This window comes from Penaeus chinensis, chromosome 7 (assembly GCF_019202785.1).
Source record: "Penaeus chinensis breed Huanghai No. 1 chromosome 7, ASM1920278v2, whole genome shotgun sequence".
NCBI classification, from domain to species: Eukaryota; Metazoa; Arthropoda; class Malacostraca; order Decapoda; family Penaeidae; genus Penaeus; species Penaeus chinensis.
The window spans coordinates 38,541,583-38,561,993 of NC_061825.1; the positions used below are offsets into that span (position 1 = coordinate 38,541,583).

The 20,411-nt window shown below is 36.5% G+C and overlaps 2 protein-coding genes across 2 annotated transcripts in view; both read right to left on the reverse strand.

Annotated features, from left to right (window-relative positions):
• Positions 1 to 7,033, reverse strand: part of LOC125026980 (serine protease inhibitor dipetalogastin-like) — a gene marked incomplete at its 5' end in the record, with an annotated part of 16,938 nt that extends 9,905 nt beyond the window's left edge. The window contains 2 exons of the mRNA XM_047615586.1: positions 5,720 to 5,869; positions 6,892 to 7,033. Of these exons, the coding sequence (XP_047471542.1) occupies positions 5,720 to 5,869; positions 6,892 to 7,033 (292 nt within the window). The remainder of the gene's footprint in view (positions 1 to 5,719; positions 5,870 to 6,891) is intronic.
• On the reverse strand, positions 6,898 to 19,618 carry LOC125027278 (four-domain proteases inhibitor-like). Its single transcript, XM_047616250.1, has 7 exons — positions 19,597 to 19,618; positions 12,631 to 12,726; positions 11,556 to 11,696; positions 10,444 to 10,596; positions 9,444 to 9,608; positions 8,679 to 8,846; positions 6,898 to 7,066 (listed from the first exon to the last, which is right to left on the reverse strand). The coding sequence occupies exons 2-7, from the start codon at positions 12,716 to 12,718 to the stop codon at positions 7,035 to 7,037; spliced, it is 747 nt and encodes a 248-aa protein (XP_047472206.1). The 5' UTR covers positions 12,719 to 12,726; positions 19,597 to 19,618; the 3' UTR covers positions 6,898 to 7,034.
• Positions 19,619 to 20,411: the final 793 nt, after the last annotated feature.

A 20,411-nucleotide genomic window follows, 5' to 3' on the forward strand; every position in this document is an offset into this window, starting at 1 on the left:
GTGTGTGTGTGTGTAAACATATATATATATATATACATACACACACACACACACACACACACACACACACACACACACACACACACACACACACATATATATATATATATATATATATATATATATATATATATATATATATAAAAGCTCTGTCCAAAACCACCTGACCTCTGTTTATAAAATGAAAACCGTAATTCGTGAATTCAAAAAACATGCCTCCCGCTCAGAGTAGTCTCTCTGTCTCTCTTTCCTCCTCACCCAACTCACTTCCCGGTCCTAAGGATGTTCCTCAGTGAAATTCCTCTTCCCGGAACCACCCTAAGTTACCCCTTCGCGTATACTGTATCCTTTAACCTGTTGGGGCATTGTGATAAAAGCGATAGTGTGAGAAGCTGACCATAACACTTTAAAACTAGCAAGGAACTCCAAGATGCCACTCCTAGGCTACTGGAGTGTCCTCGTGGAGAAAAAGAGAATTAGACAGAAATGTTTTCAGGAGAGGAAGAAAATTTAGCTGCTCTGAAGAGATTAACGATTATATTTTAAAAGTAGTTGTAATGATTATGATAATGACAATAATAATGATGATATCAATGATAATCATAATGATAATAGTGATAAGGATAATGATGATAATAAAAATAACCATTATAAGGAATAATCCGACGGAACGTTACTACTTCATAGAAACTCTGTATTTATGAAGCGGTCTCTATGTTAACAAGTTGCTTTAGTTACCCCTAAAATTTCATTTTCTTCAAACTATTCATAGAAACTTTTTTAGATTTACAGGCAAACCAATGTAAAGATTCGGTTTTCATTTAATTTTGTATCTTTTACACCTATTTGTATTTTCATACGGAATGAAAGATGTTTTTCCTTTGAGAAAATATATGAAAAGATATTTTGTACGCATTTGTCCCTCAAACAATTGTCCTTAAGGAATTTTAGTTGCGTAAGTTCTGACCTCTGATCTCTATGCCATCTTACCATCCGAAATAGTTTTTTTTTTTGTCACCCCAAGTACTCTCCTGCAACTTCTTCATCCTTCTTTATATCCTAAAATCAAGGCACTCATAAATCCTAATCAATTTTGCAATGTCAGCAATGAAGCGACAACTTTCTCATTGATTGCAATATCTGGTTGTCTTGCTTCTGCTTCTATCTTGCAAACTATTGTGCATTCACAGAGTATCATGACAATCAAAAGTTTAATCCTTTGTCCTTGTACTTTACTTCTGCTCTTATTATTGTTATGCTTAATGTTACTGTTGTTAATATTATTACAGAAGTGGTCAAGGCATCACCTTTTCCTAGCTTGTCGTCTTAACTTTAGCTAAAATGTGTAGTCTTTAAAGCCTGCACTTGAAGTTCAAATGTTAGAGCAATGGTTCTTCACATTTTAAGTAATGACCCGAAATGCAGATCTTGTTCATTAAAGGCTATCTATAAAATCATACATTACTTGCTCGTTAGAATATTTGGAATCTAGATTTTTCTGGAAAGAAAAGTGGCAGAAGTATTAAAGGCCAGTTTTTCCATCCATCAGACATAGACTTTATTACGGTCAGTAGGTTAAGTGGATCCTCATTGTATCAAACCCGGATTTTGGCATCCATCCCAACGTCTTTGCTCAATCTACACCACTATTCTTACCCCGATGAAAAAAAAAAAAAAATAGCTTATGTAATTTTTTCTTTTATTTTTGTCACCTTGTGTCTTTTATATAGTTGTGATTCCATATTGCATTTGAGGAGATTTTTTCCCTCTCCTTTTTACAGTTAATGAGGTCACTTCTTCCCGCTTGCAGTATAAAGTATCGGATAAAAAGAGCGTCGCGAGTGAAGCTTCGAAACCTTCCGGGAGTCATCATTTGAGTGTTAGGGAGGGATTCGAAACGTGTTTGACAGAAGTTTTGGACATGGGTGTACATACAGCGTCTGGAATTCAGGAATACGGTGCTTCATTTTATCTATTTAAATGTCCAGTTAAGGTCAACATACTCCAGCCTGAGCAGACCATCATAGATCAAGACATTTGAAAAAGCAATTTAACTATTTTTAGCAGGACCATGGCCCTCCAAGTCCTCCCACATTTCAAGACACAACCCCACATACACATACATGTTTTTGTATATACATATATATATATATTTGTATGTATATTTTATATAGATGTATGTATATTGTATATTATATATGTATGTGTATATCTTATATATTACATATATGTATTTATATATTATATATACACAATAACAGAACTTTCCAATGTATGAAGGATTATACATTTATAATAAAACACTAATCTGAAATGGTATTTATTCAGTGAAGAACTGATTTATGCGTGCAAATTAGATAAATAATGTTTCACCATGCATGTACAGTCACTCTCACTATTCATTGAATCATTATCTGTTTCATAAATTAAGGGGTAAGCGTATAATGTAAAACATATCTCAGGCTCACCCATATGAAGAAAAGAGGGAGAGAGAGAGAATTGAAAACAAAGCAAGAGAGAGAGAGAGAGAGAGAGAGAGAGAGAGAGAGAGAGAGAGAGAGAGAGAGAGAGAGAGAGAGAGAGAGAGAGAAAGAGAAAGAGAATTGAAAACAGAAGGAGGGAGAGAGAGAGAGAGAGAGAGAGAGAGAGAGAGAGAGAGAGAGAGAGAGAGAGAGAGAGAGAAAGAGAATTGAAAACAGAGAGAAAGAGAGAGAGAGAAAGAGAGAGAGAGAGAGAGAGAGAGAGAGAGAGAGAGAGAGAGAGAGAGAGAGAGAGAGAAAGAGAATTGAAAACAGAGAAAGAGAGAGAGAGAGAGAGAGAATTGAAAACTGAGAGAAAGAGAGAGAGACGAGAAGAGAAATAGAGAGAGAGAGAGAATTAAAAACAGAAAGAAAGAGAGAGAGACGAGAAGAGAAATAGAGAGAGATAGGGAAGGGAGGATACAGAGACAGAGATGGAGATTGTAATATATATATATATCTAGAATTAACAATAATATGATAAGTACGTGGTTAAATAATAGCACTAATAATAATGATAATAAGAAAACAAACACATTTTTCACTAAGTTTTAAGTAGGTAGGTAAATAATAACAGCATTGACAAAGACGACAAAATAATAATAACAATAATGCAAAGCAATAAACGTATAGCCATATATCGTAGAGAGTACATGTAAAATAACACAAGATAAATAAATAAAGAATCTGATCTTGCCATCCGATAGAACGTAACATTTTAAAACACCTTTCGCCTGTAGCATTTCCTTCACAAACTAATAATAAGGGAAGTAGAGGGGATGTAAAAGTCAAAAATTCCAAGCGCTTCATAATACGTCCTTTTTTCCGGCGGAAATCCAGGAAGCGACGAAACAGTCGGACGGAATTGTAGCGGATGACGTAAGCGAGGGATATCAAATGAGCCAATGGGAATTGCTCTTGGGTGTCACGTGACGATAGATACTAGCGACCAGTCTATTAGAGTCTATTGGAATAGATAATCACGTGCTGATAGATCTAGACCATAAGAGAGGTCAGTTAAAATTCAAATCAGTTTCGTCATGACTAGGTTGTTTCGCCATTATTATGCAAAGTATTATAGCAATAGCGAAAAAGTGCGGCGGATAGTGGTCGCAATTCTCCCAATTTTGACGACTTGCAGGCTGGCCATTGCGAATTTTTTGGGTCAAGGTAAGAAATTATCGAAGCGAGATTCAGCCCGGGCTCTGTCCTGCCTGAACACACGAAGTTAAGATTGTGTAGCCCCACGGTTTACTATGTGTTTCGCAATAAATAAATAAGTGAAAGCCTTGACTTCGATCAGTATCCCACGATTTCGCTGATACCTACCATGCCCTCGTCAGATATCAAGGCCGGTATCATAGCTATGCCTCATTTGCGAAAGATATGAGAGCTAGATTCGTTCGACGCGACCAGAACTTTCAGTAAAAAAAAAAAAAAAAAAAAAAAAAAAAAAAAGTTTTCACCCGGAAATCGGTGTTAGGAGTCATTTCCAAATTTATCCCTTAAAATCATTATTAACTTTGCTCAAACATTTCGTTATATTTCGATCAGATTTTAGAATGTTTCATGCACAAACATTAACTTTCTCCTATTCAATTATCAACATTATGAATGATATAGACACCTACGTTTACATATGTTTTCGTTACCTTTTGATATGCTGTAAATCGGTAAATGCAATTAAATCTTCAGAAATTTTAAGTGTTATTTTGAAAGTCTTAATTGGATACATTTGCCTGTCCTTTAAACGAAAGAATATATAATTAATTAAATAATTAAGTTTAATTCTGACCAATGTCTTTCACATCTTTAAATATTAAATAGATTTAAAACCTTAGTTCATATAGTACAGACAGCGAAATATGTGATATAAATAGTTTTTGGGTGAGATATCTAACAGATATTTTCTCATTTTTAGAAATATATAAGATTGATCTTTCAACAGAATTTTTCTCACGAATTTCAGCTTACATATTTTTTACCTCACAAAGACCAAAATATAACCAATAATTGGATTCGAATTTCCCCAGCTGTGACCTACGAATTTAATGATTTACCTCTATCTTCAATTTATCATTTGATCTGTGTGGATTATTCAAATTATTTTCTTTATCGTGTAAAACCAGTTCGTGGCGACGGCTGCGAAGTAATAACTGCCTTGGATATTCTATACAAATTTCAGTTGGCTTTTCCCTTCTCCTTTCTGAAAATTATAGAAAGGTGGATTAGTAAGGTTTGATTGTGTGCGTGTGAGTAGCTTAATGTAATGTTGCATGGTATTGTAATTTAACATTTGAATGAAGTGTAGTCTTTTGATAAATTTCTTTATCTCTCTCTCTCTCTCTCTCTCTTTCTGTCTGCTGTCTCTCTGTCTGTCTGCTCTCTCTCTCTCTTCTCTCTCTCTCTCTCTCTCTCTCTCTCTCTCTCTCTCTCTCTCTCTCTCTCTCTCTCTCTCTCTCTCTCTCTCTCTTCTCTCTCTCTCTCCCCTCCCTTTATCCCTCTCTCCCTCTCACCACTTCCCTCCCTCTCTCCCTCTCACCACTTCCCTCCCTCTCTCCCTCCCCCTTCCTTCCTTCCTCTCCCTCTCCTCCCATCCCTCTCTCTCTCCCTTTCCCTTTTTCCCCCTCTCTCCCTCCCTTCTTTTCTTCTGCTCCCTCTCTCCCTCCCTTCCCCTCTGTCCCTCCTTCCCCCTCTCACCATCCCTCCCTCTCTCTTTCCTCTCTCCCTCCCTCCCTCTCCCTCCCTCACTCTCTCCTTCCCTCTCCTCTTCCCTCCCTCTCTCCCGCCTTCCCTCTCCTCTTCCCTCCCTCTCTCCCTCCTTCCCTCTCCTCTTCCCTCCCTATCTCCCTCCCTCTCTCCCTCCTTCCCTCTCCTCTTCCCTCCCTCTCTCCCTCTCCCCCTCTCTCCCTCCTTCCCTCTCCTCTTCCCTCCCTCTCTCCCTCCTTCCCTCTCCTCTTCCCTCCCTCTCTCCTTCCTTCCCTCTCCTCTTCCCTCCTTCCCTCTCCACTTCCCTCTCTATCTCCCTCCTTCCCTCTCCTCTTCCCTCCTTCCCTCCCTCTCTCTTTCCTCCCTCCCTCCCTCCATCTCCCTCCCTCTCTCCCTCGTTCCCTCCCTCTCTCTCTCCTCCCCTCCCTCTCTCCCTCCTTCTCTCCCTCCCTCCTTCCTTCTCCTCTTCCCTCCTTCCCGCCCCAACTCACAGCACGGTCCGAGGAAGGCAGGTTTGATAGAAGGGTCCCTGCATATCGCTAGCTGGAGCGTGCACTCATTAGTGTACGTGATTCCGTCATTTCCACACACGGGGGCGAAGTCAAAGGGGCAGATTTCGTTGCATGAGTCCGACTCTTCATCTGCAAATAACACGGAAGACACATGCCAATTAGTGTTAAAAAGTCTACGTGTTTATAGATATTCTTAAAATGTAAATCCGTAATGCCACTGATATAGCCCAGTATATATAATTCACATCCACTTTCTACCACTAAATACTCAAATCTCTGAACTCTATTATGATAATCTGCGGTAGTAAATACCAGCGGGGAATGCGTGCTGTTGTTTACATTTCTCAAGGACAAAATCTCCTGAAACCACCATAGCTCCGTTGTCCCGGATTTATGAGGCAAGCGACTATGTTTTCTTACTCTCGTCAGGGGAAAGAGGTCAAACAATGCCCCTCCGTCTGTAATAGGAGACTGCTATCGAAAGGGGAGGTGGGGAGGAGGGGGGAGGGGAAAGGCGAATGGGACGAGGGAAGAGGGATGGGCTTTACTCTCCCCAACTTTTAAAAGCTTTCGAATTATTGTTTTTTTTTTTATTTACTTATTTATTTTTTGATTGCTTATCTATGGATTATATCTATTCTATTTATATTCAGATTACTCTAATGATTTTAGTGGTTCATTTTTAACGACTCGGGTTTATGGATATTGTGAATGTGAAGAACGATGTGTGGCGTTGAGGTAGGCGGAAAGGGAATCGCAAAAAAAAAAAAAAAAAAAAAAAATATATATATATATATACATACATTTATATATATATATATATATATATATATATATATATATGTATATATACATTATATATATATACATCAGAAATTGAGATCAATGCAATATGATACTCTAAAATCATTATCGATTAACAGTATGCGATAAAGATAATGCTATTAATCGCATTAAGATAATCTAAAATACCATCTCTGACAAAAGAAAACAAAAACTCATTAAACAAAACAGATCTGACCTGAAATGCACATTTTTCTCGGTGGCAATACGTAATATGTATATACTTTTCTTCCGACAACTGGCAGCAAAAAAAAAGGAAAAAAAAAAAAATACAACAAATATTCGAATGAAATAACTGGAATACCCACCACAGCGTCCCTCGAATACGACCTTCAACGATGGGTCTTTGCAGGCAGCCATATCGAAGAGACACATGTTATTGTACGTCCTGCCGTCACTCGCGCAGACAGGGAGGTACTCGCGAGTGCATCCTTGAGGACACTGGGGAGATCTAGGGGACGGTCTGGCCTTCTTCAGGATTTTCTGGTGGCAGGGAAGATTAATTTCAGTAAAGAAAAGATTTATATAAACGGGCTGAGCATCCTCCGATGAAGGATTGATGATGAAAATATAATAAACAAAGGGACAAGGGCGACAGGCAAGGAAATAAACAAGTTATGCCGAAAACAAATTCGTTTTTCTTATTGCATGTTCTGAAGAAGCAACTAAAGAAAATGGGATCTTCGGCGTGTGGTTCCCTGGTATTCCCTTCGCCATTAGTCACGTGATACCAGGCAATTATGGAATGATTATATAAATAAGAAACCAGTTTAATAACTTGATATTACAACAGAAATACACTGAAATATTCTACTGTCTTGTGATGTTTTATAGATTTATATATAGTAAACACAAATTTTCTTTTGTTTATATATATACACATATACACACACACACTATTTTGCTTGATATATAATACACATATTTTCTTTTTAATATATATACTATGTCTATTTTATATTATAATTAAACCCTTTTCTTTCTATTACTATATATTGGCTATCACTTGAAACTATAAGGACCATAAATTCACCTCGGAATTCAACAATATTGATCTGAGAACACAAAGAAAATTAGCTTTAATCACTAATAATAATAAAATGACCTAAATATCGACGGAACTATGCCATGTCACTATAGAATCAGGGAATTAATCAGACATGATTCATGGTCCATATCTGAAGTAGTGGGAAAAATCCATCTTTTTAATTCTGAAATTAATTCGTGCGGAAATGACAAGAAGATAATGATAATTTTTTGCAAACTTTCATGACTGGTTGTTGATATAACGGGGGTATTTTGTTTTTTAGGTTATCGTAGTTTTGTATTGAAGGTACTGAAGGTTATGGAGCCGTCTATTTTGGTATGGAAGATAAAAATCGGGGTTCTGTTTAATAGAACTTTTTACACAGTTGTATATATTCACATCGGCTCGTATGCAAAATACTGCGCACACAAGCTCAAGCTCAAACAAACACACACACACACACACATACACACAAACAAACAAACGCTTTTCTATCTTATCTATTTACTTATATTTTTATATTTATACTTTTAATTTACTATTTTATCAATTTATTTACTAATTCTGTTCATTTACTTACCATTTCAAACACACACACACATACACAAACAAACAAACGCTTTTCTGTCTTATCTATTTACTTATATTTTTATTTTTATACTTTTAATTTACTATTTTATCCATTTATTTACTAATTCTGTTCATTTACTTACCATTTCTTCTTCATCTATTGCTTATCTTTAGTAAATTCAATTAATTTTCATTTACTTTTTTATCTTTTTGCCTTATTATAAATTGACTTACTTTTAGAGGGACTTACTCTTAAACTTTACTTTCTTACTTACTTTTCAGAATTCCCCTGCTTATTTATTACTTTTTTCGAGGAGACTTATTTAATTACTTACTTTTTTTCCGAGGACACTTAGATACGTATTTTTTCTGACTTACCACAAGGTCCTGTCGAGACAACGAACACGGTCGGTCCCTACAAGCCGTCATGTTAAGGGGACTTACTTACACACTTGCTTAGATGCGCAATTACTTAACCCTTCATCACTTCTGACTTACCACAAGGTCCTGCCGAGACAACGAACACGGTCGGGTCCCTACAAGCTGTCATGTTAAGGAGACACATGTTATTGTATGTCTTGCCGTCGCTCGCACAGACAGGAAGGTACTCGCGGGTGCAACCGACGGGGCAGCGTGGGGGTGTTGGGGGAGGGGGGACTTCATCGTCTGAAAGAAAGAAAAAAAAAAACGTGAAATGTGGGGTATAATTTTTATTTTTGTTTGTTTGTTTGTTTTCTGGAGAGAGAGAGAGAGAGAGAGAGAGAGAGAGAGAGAGAGAGAGAGAGAGAGAGAGAAAGAGAGAGAGAGAGAGAGACAGAGAGAGTTAAACAGATAAAGAGATACAACTCTAGCACTGACTAGCAGCGATACCCTTGTATAATGGAATAACCAGCAACAAGACATAATCTCAAAAGACTTAAAAACCCAAATCAACGAATTATCTCTTCTTTTACCTTCTCCTTTTCCTTCACTTTACCTAACTTCACTTCCCACCATCTCCACACCCCATACCTAGGCAATAATTAATAATCAATAACAATTCAGTTATATTCCACTTGTTACGATGGTTATTCTTGTTGTGACAGGCTGTCTTGTTTCATTATGCTCCTAAATTACCCCCTGTGTGCATGGAATAGCCAGGTTTCCCACCCACACGCAGTACGGAAACTAAACACGGGTCAGGCAGTTTACCAGACGAGACCGATACCACTGCACCGCACAGTACAAGCTGTATTACAAATACCCATATACCCCTCAACATACCACACACGCCATCTTTCTCCTTCACAATGAACGGGTCACGGCAGGTCACGGACTCCAGACGACAGGCGTTGGCGTAAGTCCTTCCATCGCTCCCACACACGGGCTCGTAGATTCGCGTGCAGAATTTGGGACAAGGCGGTCGGATGCGGCGGTTCTGGTCCACGACTGGAGGAGGCAGGAGGTGTTGGGAGGCAGCGCCAGAGGATTCACTTATCATTTTTCGTTTTTACTATTATTTTATCTATTCATTATTACTGTTATATATTTGTTTTGAGTTTTGGGTATACTTGTTTTTGGGTTATTTATATATATATATATATATATATATATATATATGTCTTTACATATGTATATATATACATATATATATTTTTTTTTTATCGTTATTGGTATTATGATGATAATCATCATAATCATCATTAGTAAAAAATATATTACACTACTACTACTTCTAAAAATAATAATGGCACAAAGTAGAGATAATGGTAATAATAGTTATAATGTTAAATGCCATATCAATAAGAACACAACACTAATAATATCATAATCTTAAAATAACAATAAAAATAATGAATACACAAAAAATAAAGTCAGTTATCATTACCATCATAATATTTTCCAACATTAACCTTAACGGAAAACAAGAAAATACTCATAAACTTCTTCACAAACAGAAGAACACCAAACAGTAAAAAATTCATCGACCCCAAAAAGTCATGATAATAATAATAATAATAATAATAATAAACAAATCCATGGTAATAATAATAATAATAATAATAATAATATATTAATTAATTAATAACTATGATAATAACAATTCCATCGTTCCACGGCCATCATAATAAATCCATAACAAAAATAATTAAAGCAAATCCATTATAACAAAAAAACATTTATTGTAACAAAAATAAAACAATTAAAAAAGAGAATAAATAAAATAACATCGACAAAAAAATAATAACATTAGTAACAACAAACCCGCAGTTTCACAACCTACCACACGCTCCTTTATGCCGTGGTCTTATGCCCTGACTCGCATAGAAGCAGGCATTGAACATCAGCACGCAAGGGTTGGGGTACGTGAGGCCGTTACTCCCACACACAGGGTCGCTGTCTCTCGGGCATACGTAGAGGCATGGGTCTGGCAGAGCTGTTGGGGGCGGTAATAGATAATAAGTGAGATTAGGCATTAGGGATGTGTCATATAGTCTGGGGGGTAGGGAGGGAGGAGAAAAAAATGAAATTAGGGAAGCGTGATATAGTTGCAGGGAGGGGGGTGGGAGGGGGGTCAGGGATTAGGAATGCGTAATGAGGGCATACGTAGAGGCATGGGTCTGGCAGAAAACTACTACGTATTCAGTTTACAGGATTGGAGAGATTAATAATAATAATAACAATGATAATAATAATAATAATAATAATAATAATAATAATAATAATAATAATGAAAATAATAATAAAAATAACAGTAATAATAAAACATGCAGAAAAGCTTTAAATTAAGGAATATATATGACCTCAATTTTTTAATGACTTCTTACTGTCTGGATTTAAGCTAACTTTATTTTAATTGAGTAATCTAAAGAAAAATATAATAATAATTTTCTCCTTTACGTTTGATTTAACACTTCCCACCTTAAAATGGAAATTAATTCTAGTAATAGTAAACACTCCAGCCTTAAAACGAAAATTAATTCCAATAGATTTATAACAAATGAAAATCAGCAACAACAATAAGAGACACGCAAGTAAATGGAAAACAACAAAAAAACAACCTCTTAATAACAATTACAGAAATAATAGTAATGATAATAATAATGATAATAATGACAGTAATAATAATAATAGTAATAAAAATAATGATAATAATAACATTAATAGTAATAAAATAATAATAATTATAACAAAAATAACAACTATAATAACAATAATAATAATAAAATAATAATAATTACAACAGTAATAACAATAACAACTATAATAACAATAACAGTAATAAAATAATAATAATTACAACAGTAATAACAATAACAACAATAATAACAATAATAATAATAACCAAACAATAATAACACTAAGTAAAAACACCCAAAAAAAGGCCGCACTCACTACAAGGTCGATTCCTGACGATGGCGAGGGACGCGTTCTTACAGGCCTCGACGGAATAGAGGCAGAAGTTGGGGTACGTGAAGCCGTTATTAGCACACAGAGGTTCGTATTCATAGTCGCAGGTCTTGGCACAGGCTCCAGCTGTTCCGGAGAGGGAGGTAAGGTAAGTAGGTAGGGAGGGAGGTAGGGAGGGAAGGAAGGAAGGAGGTGGGTAAGTAGGTAGGGAGGGAGGGAGGGAGGGAGGTGGGTAAGTAGGTAGGTAGGTAGGGAGGGAGGGAGGGAGGGAAGTGGGTAAGTATGTAGAGAGGGAGGGAGGGAGGTGGGTAAGTAGGTAGGGAGGGAGGGAGGGAGGGAGGTGGGTAAGTAGGTAGGGAGGGAGGGAGATGGGTAAGTAGAGAGGGAGGGAGATGGGTAAGTAGGTAGGTAGGGAGGGAGGGAGGTGGGTATTTAGGTAGTTTGGGAGGGAGGGGGGAGGGAGGTGTGTAAGAAGGGTAAATTGGTAGGTAGGTAGGTAGGTAGGGAGGGAGGTGGGTAAATAGGTAGGTAGGGAAGGAGGGAGGGAGGTGGGTAAGTAGGTAGGTAGGTAGTTTGGGAGGGAGGGAGGGAGGTGTGTAAGAAGGTAGGGAGGGAGGGAGGGAGGGAGGTGGGTAATGAGGTAGGTAGGTAGGGAGGGAGGGAGGTGGGTAAGTAGGTAGGTAAGTATTGATGTGTAAAAAGGTGTCGGGTGAGTCAGGTAGAGAGGTATTTGTTGTAAACTTATGTAGGGTATGTGTGTGGGTGTTTTGCATGGGTGCTTTGTGTGGGTGTGGATGGATAGATTGATAGGTAGATGGGTAAAGTTGGCATATTATACATACACATATACAGACATATATACAGGCACATAATACACTCCGTTTTGCATACACGTACAAACACACATAAACACACATTCACACACACAAACATTCACACACATACATACACCCTCCGCACACACACACACACACACACACACACACACACACACACACACACACACACACACACACACACACACACACACGCACATTCGATACAAGAATGCATTACTTACTCAACGTCCGACCCAGGAGGATAGACCATGCAGGCGTCGAGAGCATGGACACCGTGCATGCAACAAGAACGAGGTGTGGCCGTGTCATCTTTATGCCTGCAAGTACATTCACCTTTAAGATTTTTTTTTTTCAGTCGTTTATCTGTGTTATTTTAATGTTGTACGACTAAAACTAACTTTTTTTTCCAATAGTTTATCTACGTTTTACTGTCATTGGTTAACTATATATAATTTATTTCTAATTCGTTTCTCTATTGTTCGGCTAAACCTAATATCTTGAGTCCAAAAAATCATTATATCAGAAAGACTGATAGACTGAGACTCAATAGAAAACGAAAATTGAGACACAAAAGAAAACGAAGACTGAGACCCAACAGAAAACGAAGACTGAGACTAAATAGAAAACGAAGATTAAGACTCAATAGAAAACGAAGACTGAGACTCAGCAGAAAACGAAGGATGAGACTCAACAGGAAATTAAGACTGAGACTCAACAGAAAACGAAGACTGAGACCCAACAGAAAAAGAAGACTAAAACTCAACAGAAAACGAAGGTTGAGACTCAACAGAAAAGGAAGACTGAAACTCAACAGAAAACGAAGATTGGGACTCAACAGAAAACGAAGACTGATAAACAACAGAAAACGAAGATTGAGACTCTACAAAAAACGAAGGTTGAGACCCAACAGAAAACGAAGACTGAGCCGACCACGCTTCGAAACAACGACCTCTGGTAAGGACAGTTATTAATTCATCAAAAAATATTGCAATGATAAAACAAAAAACAAAAAAACAAAAAAAAACAAAAAAAAATACACGTTATCCATAATTGAAACTTCTCTCCCCCCTTCCCTTCTCCCTCTCCTCCCTCTTTATCCCCTTCTTTCTACTTCTCTCCCTCTCCTTCCATTCCTTTCCTCACCCTTTTCCTTCTTTTCCTTCTCTTCTCCCTCCCCCATCTCTTCTCTCCCTCCTCCTTTCTCTCCCTCACTTCCTTCTCTTCTCTCCCTCCTCCCATTCTCTTCTCCCTCTCTCTCCTTCTCTCCTTCTCCTCCTCTCCCTCCCTCCTTTCATCCTCCTCCCCCTCCCTCCCCTTCATTCCTTCCCTCCCATTTCTCCCCCTTTCCCTCCCTCTCTTCCTCTACCTCCTTTCTGTTTTCTCCCTCCCTCTTCCTCTTAACTCTTTAGTGTCCTCTCCCTCTCCCGCCTTCCTTCTCTCCCCCCTCTCCTCCTCCCCTCCTCTCCCTCCCTTATCCTCTTTCTCCCCTCCTTCCTTCCTTTCTCTCCCTCCTCTCATTATCTTCTCCTTCCCTCCCCCACCTCCCCTCTTCCCCCTTCTCTTCCCCCCACCTCCCCTCCCCCTCTTCTCTACCTCCCCTCTCCTTCCTTCTCCCACTTCCTCCCCTCCCCTTCTCCTCTTCTGCCTCCCCTCCTCCTCTTCTCCCTCCCTTCCCCCTCTCCTCTTCCTCCCCTCCCCCCCCTCCTCTTCCTCCCCTCCCCCCCTCCTCTTCCTCTTCCTCCCCTCCCCCTCTCCTTCCTTCTCCCACTTCCTCCCCTCCCCTTCTCCTCGTCTCCCTCCCCTCCTCCCCTCCCCTCCCCTCCTCCTCTTCTCCCTCCCCCCCCCTCTCCTCTTCCTCCTCTTCCTCCCCTCCCCTCCCCTCTCCTCTTCCTCCTCCCCTCCCCCCCTCCTCTCAACCCTATAGTGTCCTCGGTCGTTCGTGCACCCACTGCTGCGTGACGTCACACAAGACTCGTCACCGGCACCGTCACCGTCGATGCGTCACAGCGTCCTGGCAGATCGCAAAAAAGTCGTGAAAATAAGATAAAAAGATGAGATTGGATAAGGTTTGTGGAATAGATTACCTTTAGTGATTGGATAAGATAGCGTTTAGAGGTTGGATAAGATAGCGTTTAGTGGTTGGATTAGATAGCGTTTAGAGGTTGGATAAGATAGCGTTTAGAGGTTGGATAAGATAGCGTTTAGAGGTTGAATAAGATAGCGTTTAGAGATGAGATTACGTTTAGGGGTTATATAAGATAACGTTTAGAGATGAGAATGAGATAGCGTTTAGAGATTAGGTGAACTTTAGTGATGAGATAATAGATTGGATAACATAGAGATTGGTTAATATTTAGAGATAGAACAACGTATACAGATCAGATAAGATGACGTTTGGGAATCAGATAGATTAGATATGAGAGGAAGTTTAGAGATAAGTTAGTGTTTAGAGATTAAGTAAGATAAAGATTACGGATTAGTTAAGATAAAGTTTAAATAGTAGGTTTATATAACGTTAAGAGATTAAGTAAGATAAAGATTACGGATAGTTTAAATAGTAGGTTTATATAACGTTTAGAGATTAGAAAAGATAAAGATTAGGGATTTAGTTAAGATAACGTTTAAATATTAGATTTAGATAAAGTTTAGAGATTAGATAAGATAATAGCAGATTGAGTTGATAGTCAACTAAAATGCAATGTATAGTAATACAGTGCGATAAAGTTATTACAACACAATAAAAAAAACGTCAAAAAGGGACCTTTAGCGATGAAATAAAGTACCGCATAAGGCCTATAGGTTAAAGATAAACCAAAATACAGTATAATAACATAATACAAATACAAACAATCAGTCAGACAATTTAAAAAAAACGCATAAAAAGGACACCACGTTTCGAAACCATAATATCTCCTATCAGGTGAAAACACCGAAAAATTATGCCTTTTTTTTACACATGGTTGCATATTCGTGATGATGCAAATCCATGTTGCAATGTAGGGGGGGGGGGGTCATCTTTCATTTTCAACCTTTATGGAGGTCGCTGAGGTCAATAGTAGTGTGTGCAATGTGACTATATATTATCTCTTTATTATGTATCGTTACTGTGTATTATGTGCCGTGAAATTGCCTTATGTGTTGGGAACGTTGATACCGGTGTGTGTGTGTGTTTTTTTACACTTTTTTTTGGGTGGGGGCGAGGGGGAGATTTTACAAGTGACTGGCTGATTTGTATATTCCTCAAACTATTATATATTATTATCCTTAATAATTAATTATAACAAAGGAAAAGGTGGCGACTGGAATACTCCCTTTGTTAAATTGGAACATCAGTATAACACTCTCATATATACATACAAAAACATCACACAGAAACACACACACGCACACACACACACACACACACACACACACACACACACACACACACACACACACACGTAGAGGAACATGTGTACTAAGCAGCGGGATGATGCGGTAGGGCTGCCAGTTCTTTTCCACCCCGACTTTGACCCAAAAAGCTGATGCCAGAACTCATTCACAGTTGAGTCGACTGAGATGAAATGGAGAGGGAAAAAGAGAAAGATGGGAAGTAGAGAGAGAGAGAGAGAGGGGGGGGGGGAGAGAGAAAGAGAGAGAGAGAGAGAGAGTAAAGAAGAGGGAGAGGGAGAGAGAGAGAGAGAGAGAGAGAGAGAGAGAGAGAGAGAGAGAGAGAGAGAGAGAGAGAGATGAGAGAGTGTGTGTGTGAGAAGTAGAGAGAGAGTAAAGGAGAGAGAGGGAAAGACAGACAGAAAGACATACAAACACAACTAACAAGCAGAATAAACCACGACAAACAAACCATGTATAACAAACCGACAAATCCTATTACGGCAAATCTCAAAAGCAATCCCACCCTTTCAAACATATCTAATAAACATCAAAAATAAATACCTAAATAAAACAAACATATACTCATATAAACCGAACAACGCCCCCCCCCCCCCCGCCACCCAATGAACATCCGCGTACAAAAAACACCCTTTACACCCCCCCCCCCCTTTATAATCTATTGTCTATCCTCCTCGACCTCTGATTGTACCACTGCAGTCTGCGTAACACATTACACTCCACCCTTTTGTTCTGTGTTACCGTTACAACGATTCCCGGACATAGGCTTTGTTCCTTGTAATGAGTGTTTGTTTGTGTGAATGACTAAAAGCAAATATTTTTCCCTGTTTTTTTTTTCTTGGCTTTTAACTCGATTTTGGTTGGTTGTGAGAAGGATGTGGATGATGATATTGATGGTGATGACGTCAATAGTGAAAATGCGAAAATGGAGGTGATGATATTATTGATGATAAAAGTGATAATGGTATATATGATAATCATAATCAAAGCCATAATGATAATGATAATGGTAATGATTATGTTAACAATAATAATAATAATAATAAATGTAATAATAATAAAAACAATAATAATAACAACAGCAATAATAGTAATAATAATAATAATACAAATAATAGTAATAAAAACAATGATAATAATAAAACAATAATAACAATAATAACGATAATAATAACAATGACAATAATAGTAATATAAACAATAATAATGATTATACAGTAATAACAATAATGAACACATATGATAACAATATAGTAATGATAGTGATGATGATGTTGATAATGATAATTATATTGGTATTAGTAGCAGTGATAAAAACAATGGTAATAATAGTAATAATGATAATAATAATAATAATAATAATAATAATAATAATAATAATAATAATGGCTATAATAATGACAATGGTAAAAACAATAATAATGATGATAAAGATAATTATGATAATGAGAATACTGACGATGATAATAGAAATGGAAATCAAAATAATTATCGTAATGATAATAATACTAATAAAATAATATTGGTGATGATGATAATAGATATATGATAATGATAATAATAATAAAAATAATAATAATGATGATGATGATGATGATGATCACAATAATAGTAATACGAGTAATAATGATAATGATAATAAAGATAATGTTAATGATAATAATAGCGATAACAATATTAATAAAAACAATAATCATAATGATAATAAAGATAATGTTAATGATAATAATAGCGAAAACAATATTAATAAAAACAATAATCATAACAATGATAATAATGATAGTAATAATGATAATAGCAACAGCAAAAAAACAGTGATAGTGATAATAATAATGATAATAGTAATAACAATAATTATGATAATTATGATAACTACAATGATAATAGTAATGTCAGTGGTGAAAATGATAGTAGTGATAATGATAATAAGTATACTAATAATAATAACGATAATGATAGTTATGATGATGATGAGGATGAGGATGAGGATGAGGATGAGGATGATGATGATGATGATGATAATGATGATGACAATGATAATAATAACAAATTAAAAAATATGATAATAATAATAATAGAAAATAATGATGATAATGACAACATAATAACAATGATAATATGATAATAATGGCAGAATTAATAATGATAATGATAACAACAATCATAATGGTAATGGTAATAACAACTGATATCAGTGATAACAACAATAATGATAATATAAATGATAATAATGAAAAAATATGAATGATTAGCATTATCATTTTTATACTAATGATAACAATAATAGTAACATTAATACAAATGATAATAATGATTCTAATAGTAATAATATTGATAACAAAGATTCTAATAATAATAGTATTAATGATAATAAAGATTATAATAATAATAATAATAATAATAATAATAATAATAATAATATTAATAATAATAATAATAATAATGGCAACAATAATGATAAAGATAATGTTGACAATAACACCATAACAATAAAATGTTATGATAAATCGTAAAGATGCAAGAAAGAAAAGAAAAAGAAAAGAAAGAAAGAAAGAAAGAAAAGAAAAAAAAGAACAAAGAAAGAAAGAAAAGAAAAACAGAAAAAAGAAAAGACAAGAAAAAAAAAGAAGAAAAAAAAACTATATTACCTCAAATACTATTCCTATTCCTAACAGCAACGAAATCAACCCAGCCTCCATTGCTAATTTCTGTCATTTGGGGAATTCCGTGTAAATACGGTAACCACGACCGGAGGCCTTCACACAGCGTGAATTTGTAGGGTTGTGTATAATGTGGTAATAACACACCAGATTGAATTTATGTGACAGGCCTTGTTTATGCAGCATTACAGGGCCTTCTGATATGTGTTCATGCTCTCTCTCTCTCTCTCTTTCTCTCTCTCTCTCTCTTTCTCTCTCTCTCTCTCTTTCTCTCTCTCTCTCTCTCTCTCTCTCTCTCTCTCTCTCTCTCTCTCTCTCTCTCTCTCTCTCTCTCTCTCTCTCTCTCTCTCTCTCCCTCTCTCTATTATATGTATATAAACACATATCTATATATATATATGTGTATATATACATATATATACATACACACACATAACTACCATCATTATTACTACTGTTATTTTTTCATTGTCTTTGATTATCATTATCATTATTAATGTCAACATTGGCATTGTTATCGCTATCATGATCAGCATTGCAATTATGTCATTAATATCATTTATCAGATTTATTACAATTATCATCACTTTTAGTATTGTCATTATTACTATTTTCATAGTTGTCAACAGTTTAATTATCAACTCCAATGCTCGCGTTTGTGATGACACTGATTTTATCAATTATATCAATGAAATTGATACTAAAAGTGATGACAACGTAATAATTTCATAATCATCGTCATTCATTTTCAATTACCATCAGTATTATCAGTATCGTGAATAACTAATGTTGTGAAAATGAGAAAACTAAAAAAAAAGTGTTGGGTAATGAACATTAGATATAAGAATTGGGAGTCAAATTCGGTGATAAATATTTCCATGCACTTGCTATCACCACCACGATATATATATATATATATATATATATATATATATATATATATATATATATATATGCAATCACTGACAAAGGTATTAGAAAAAAAAAAAAAAAAAAGACAGAAACATATAAACATAAAAAATAACCAGATAAACAATAAAAAAAACTATTTAAAAAACTCCAAAATTCCAAAAATCACACAAAAAATATTAAAAGTTTCCCCGCCATCCCGGGAGAGCGAAACTCAGACACACCCACTCAACACGAAAGGCGGACAGCGACTACGCCAGAACACACACACCAACGCTATGGACTTCGCTGAGTACAGGAAACTCTCAAGGTCTGGAGTTGTTCAGCTAGAATTCGCCACTTCGATGCAGACGGGGGGGGGGGGGGGGGGGGCATACTGACTGAAGGGCCATTAAGATACCGATGGTGCGTGGTTGTGTTTGTGTGTATAAGTGTGTATGTGGTAGATAGTGTGTGGATGGTGGGGGGGGGGGGGGAGATAGTGTGTGGATGAGTTTTAAGTGTGTAAGTGTGTAAGTGGTAGATAGTGTGTGGATGGTGGGGGGGGGGGGGAGATAGTGTGTGGATGAGTTTTAAGTGTGTGCGTATGTGGTAGATAGTGTGTGGATGTGTGTGTGTGGGGGGCGGGGGATTGTGTGTGTGTGTGTATGTGTGAATGTGAATGTGGAGATTTGTCGGTACGAATGTACTTTATATAAGTACGACCATCTCTCCATTTCTTCCTTATCATGATTATTATCATTATCACCATCATTATCATAATCATTAGCATTATCATCATCATTATTAACATTATTATCATTATCATCATTATTATTATTATTGTTATTATTATTATCGTTATCATTATTATTATTATTATTATTATTATCATTATCACCATCATCAACATTATCAACATTATTATTATCCTTATTATTAGTATCAAGATCATTATTATCAACAATATCAATACTGTTATCATAATAATCATTGTCGTCAATATCATCATTGCTACTACTACCGCTAGTACCCTCTTACTATCATCATCTCATTATCATTAT

Excerpts from the sequence above, each read along its gene's own strand:
- LOC125027278 (XM_047616250.1), bottom strand. The coding sequence starts at position 12,718 with ATGACACGGCCACACCTCGTTCTTGTTGCATGCACGGTGTCCATGCTC. Across the intron at positions 10,597-11,555 it reads CGTCAGGAATCGACCTTGTA|CTCTGCCAGACCCATGCCTC; the intron begins GTGAGTGCGGCC and ends CGCCCCCAACAG. Across the intron at positions 8,847-9,443 it reads GGAGAAAGATGGCGTGTGTG|ACGATGAAGTCCCCCCTCCC; the intron begins GTATGTTGAGGG and ends TCTTTCTTTCAG.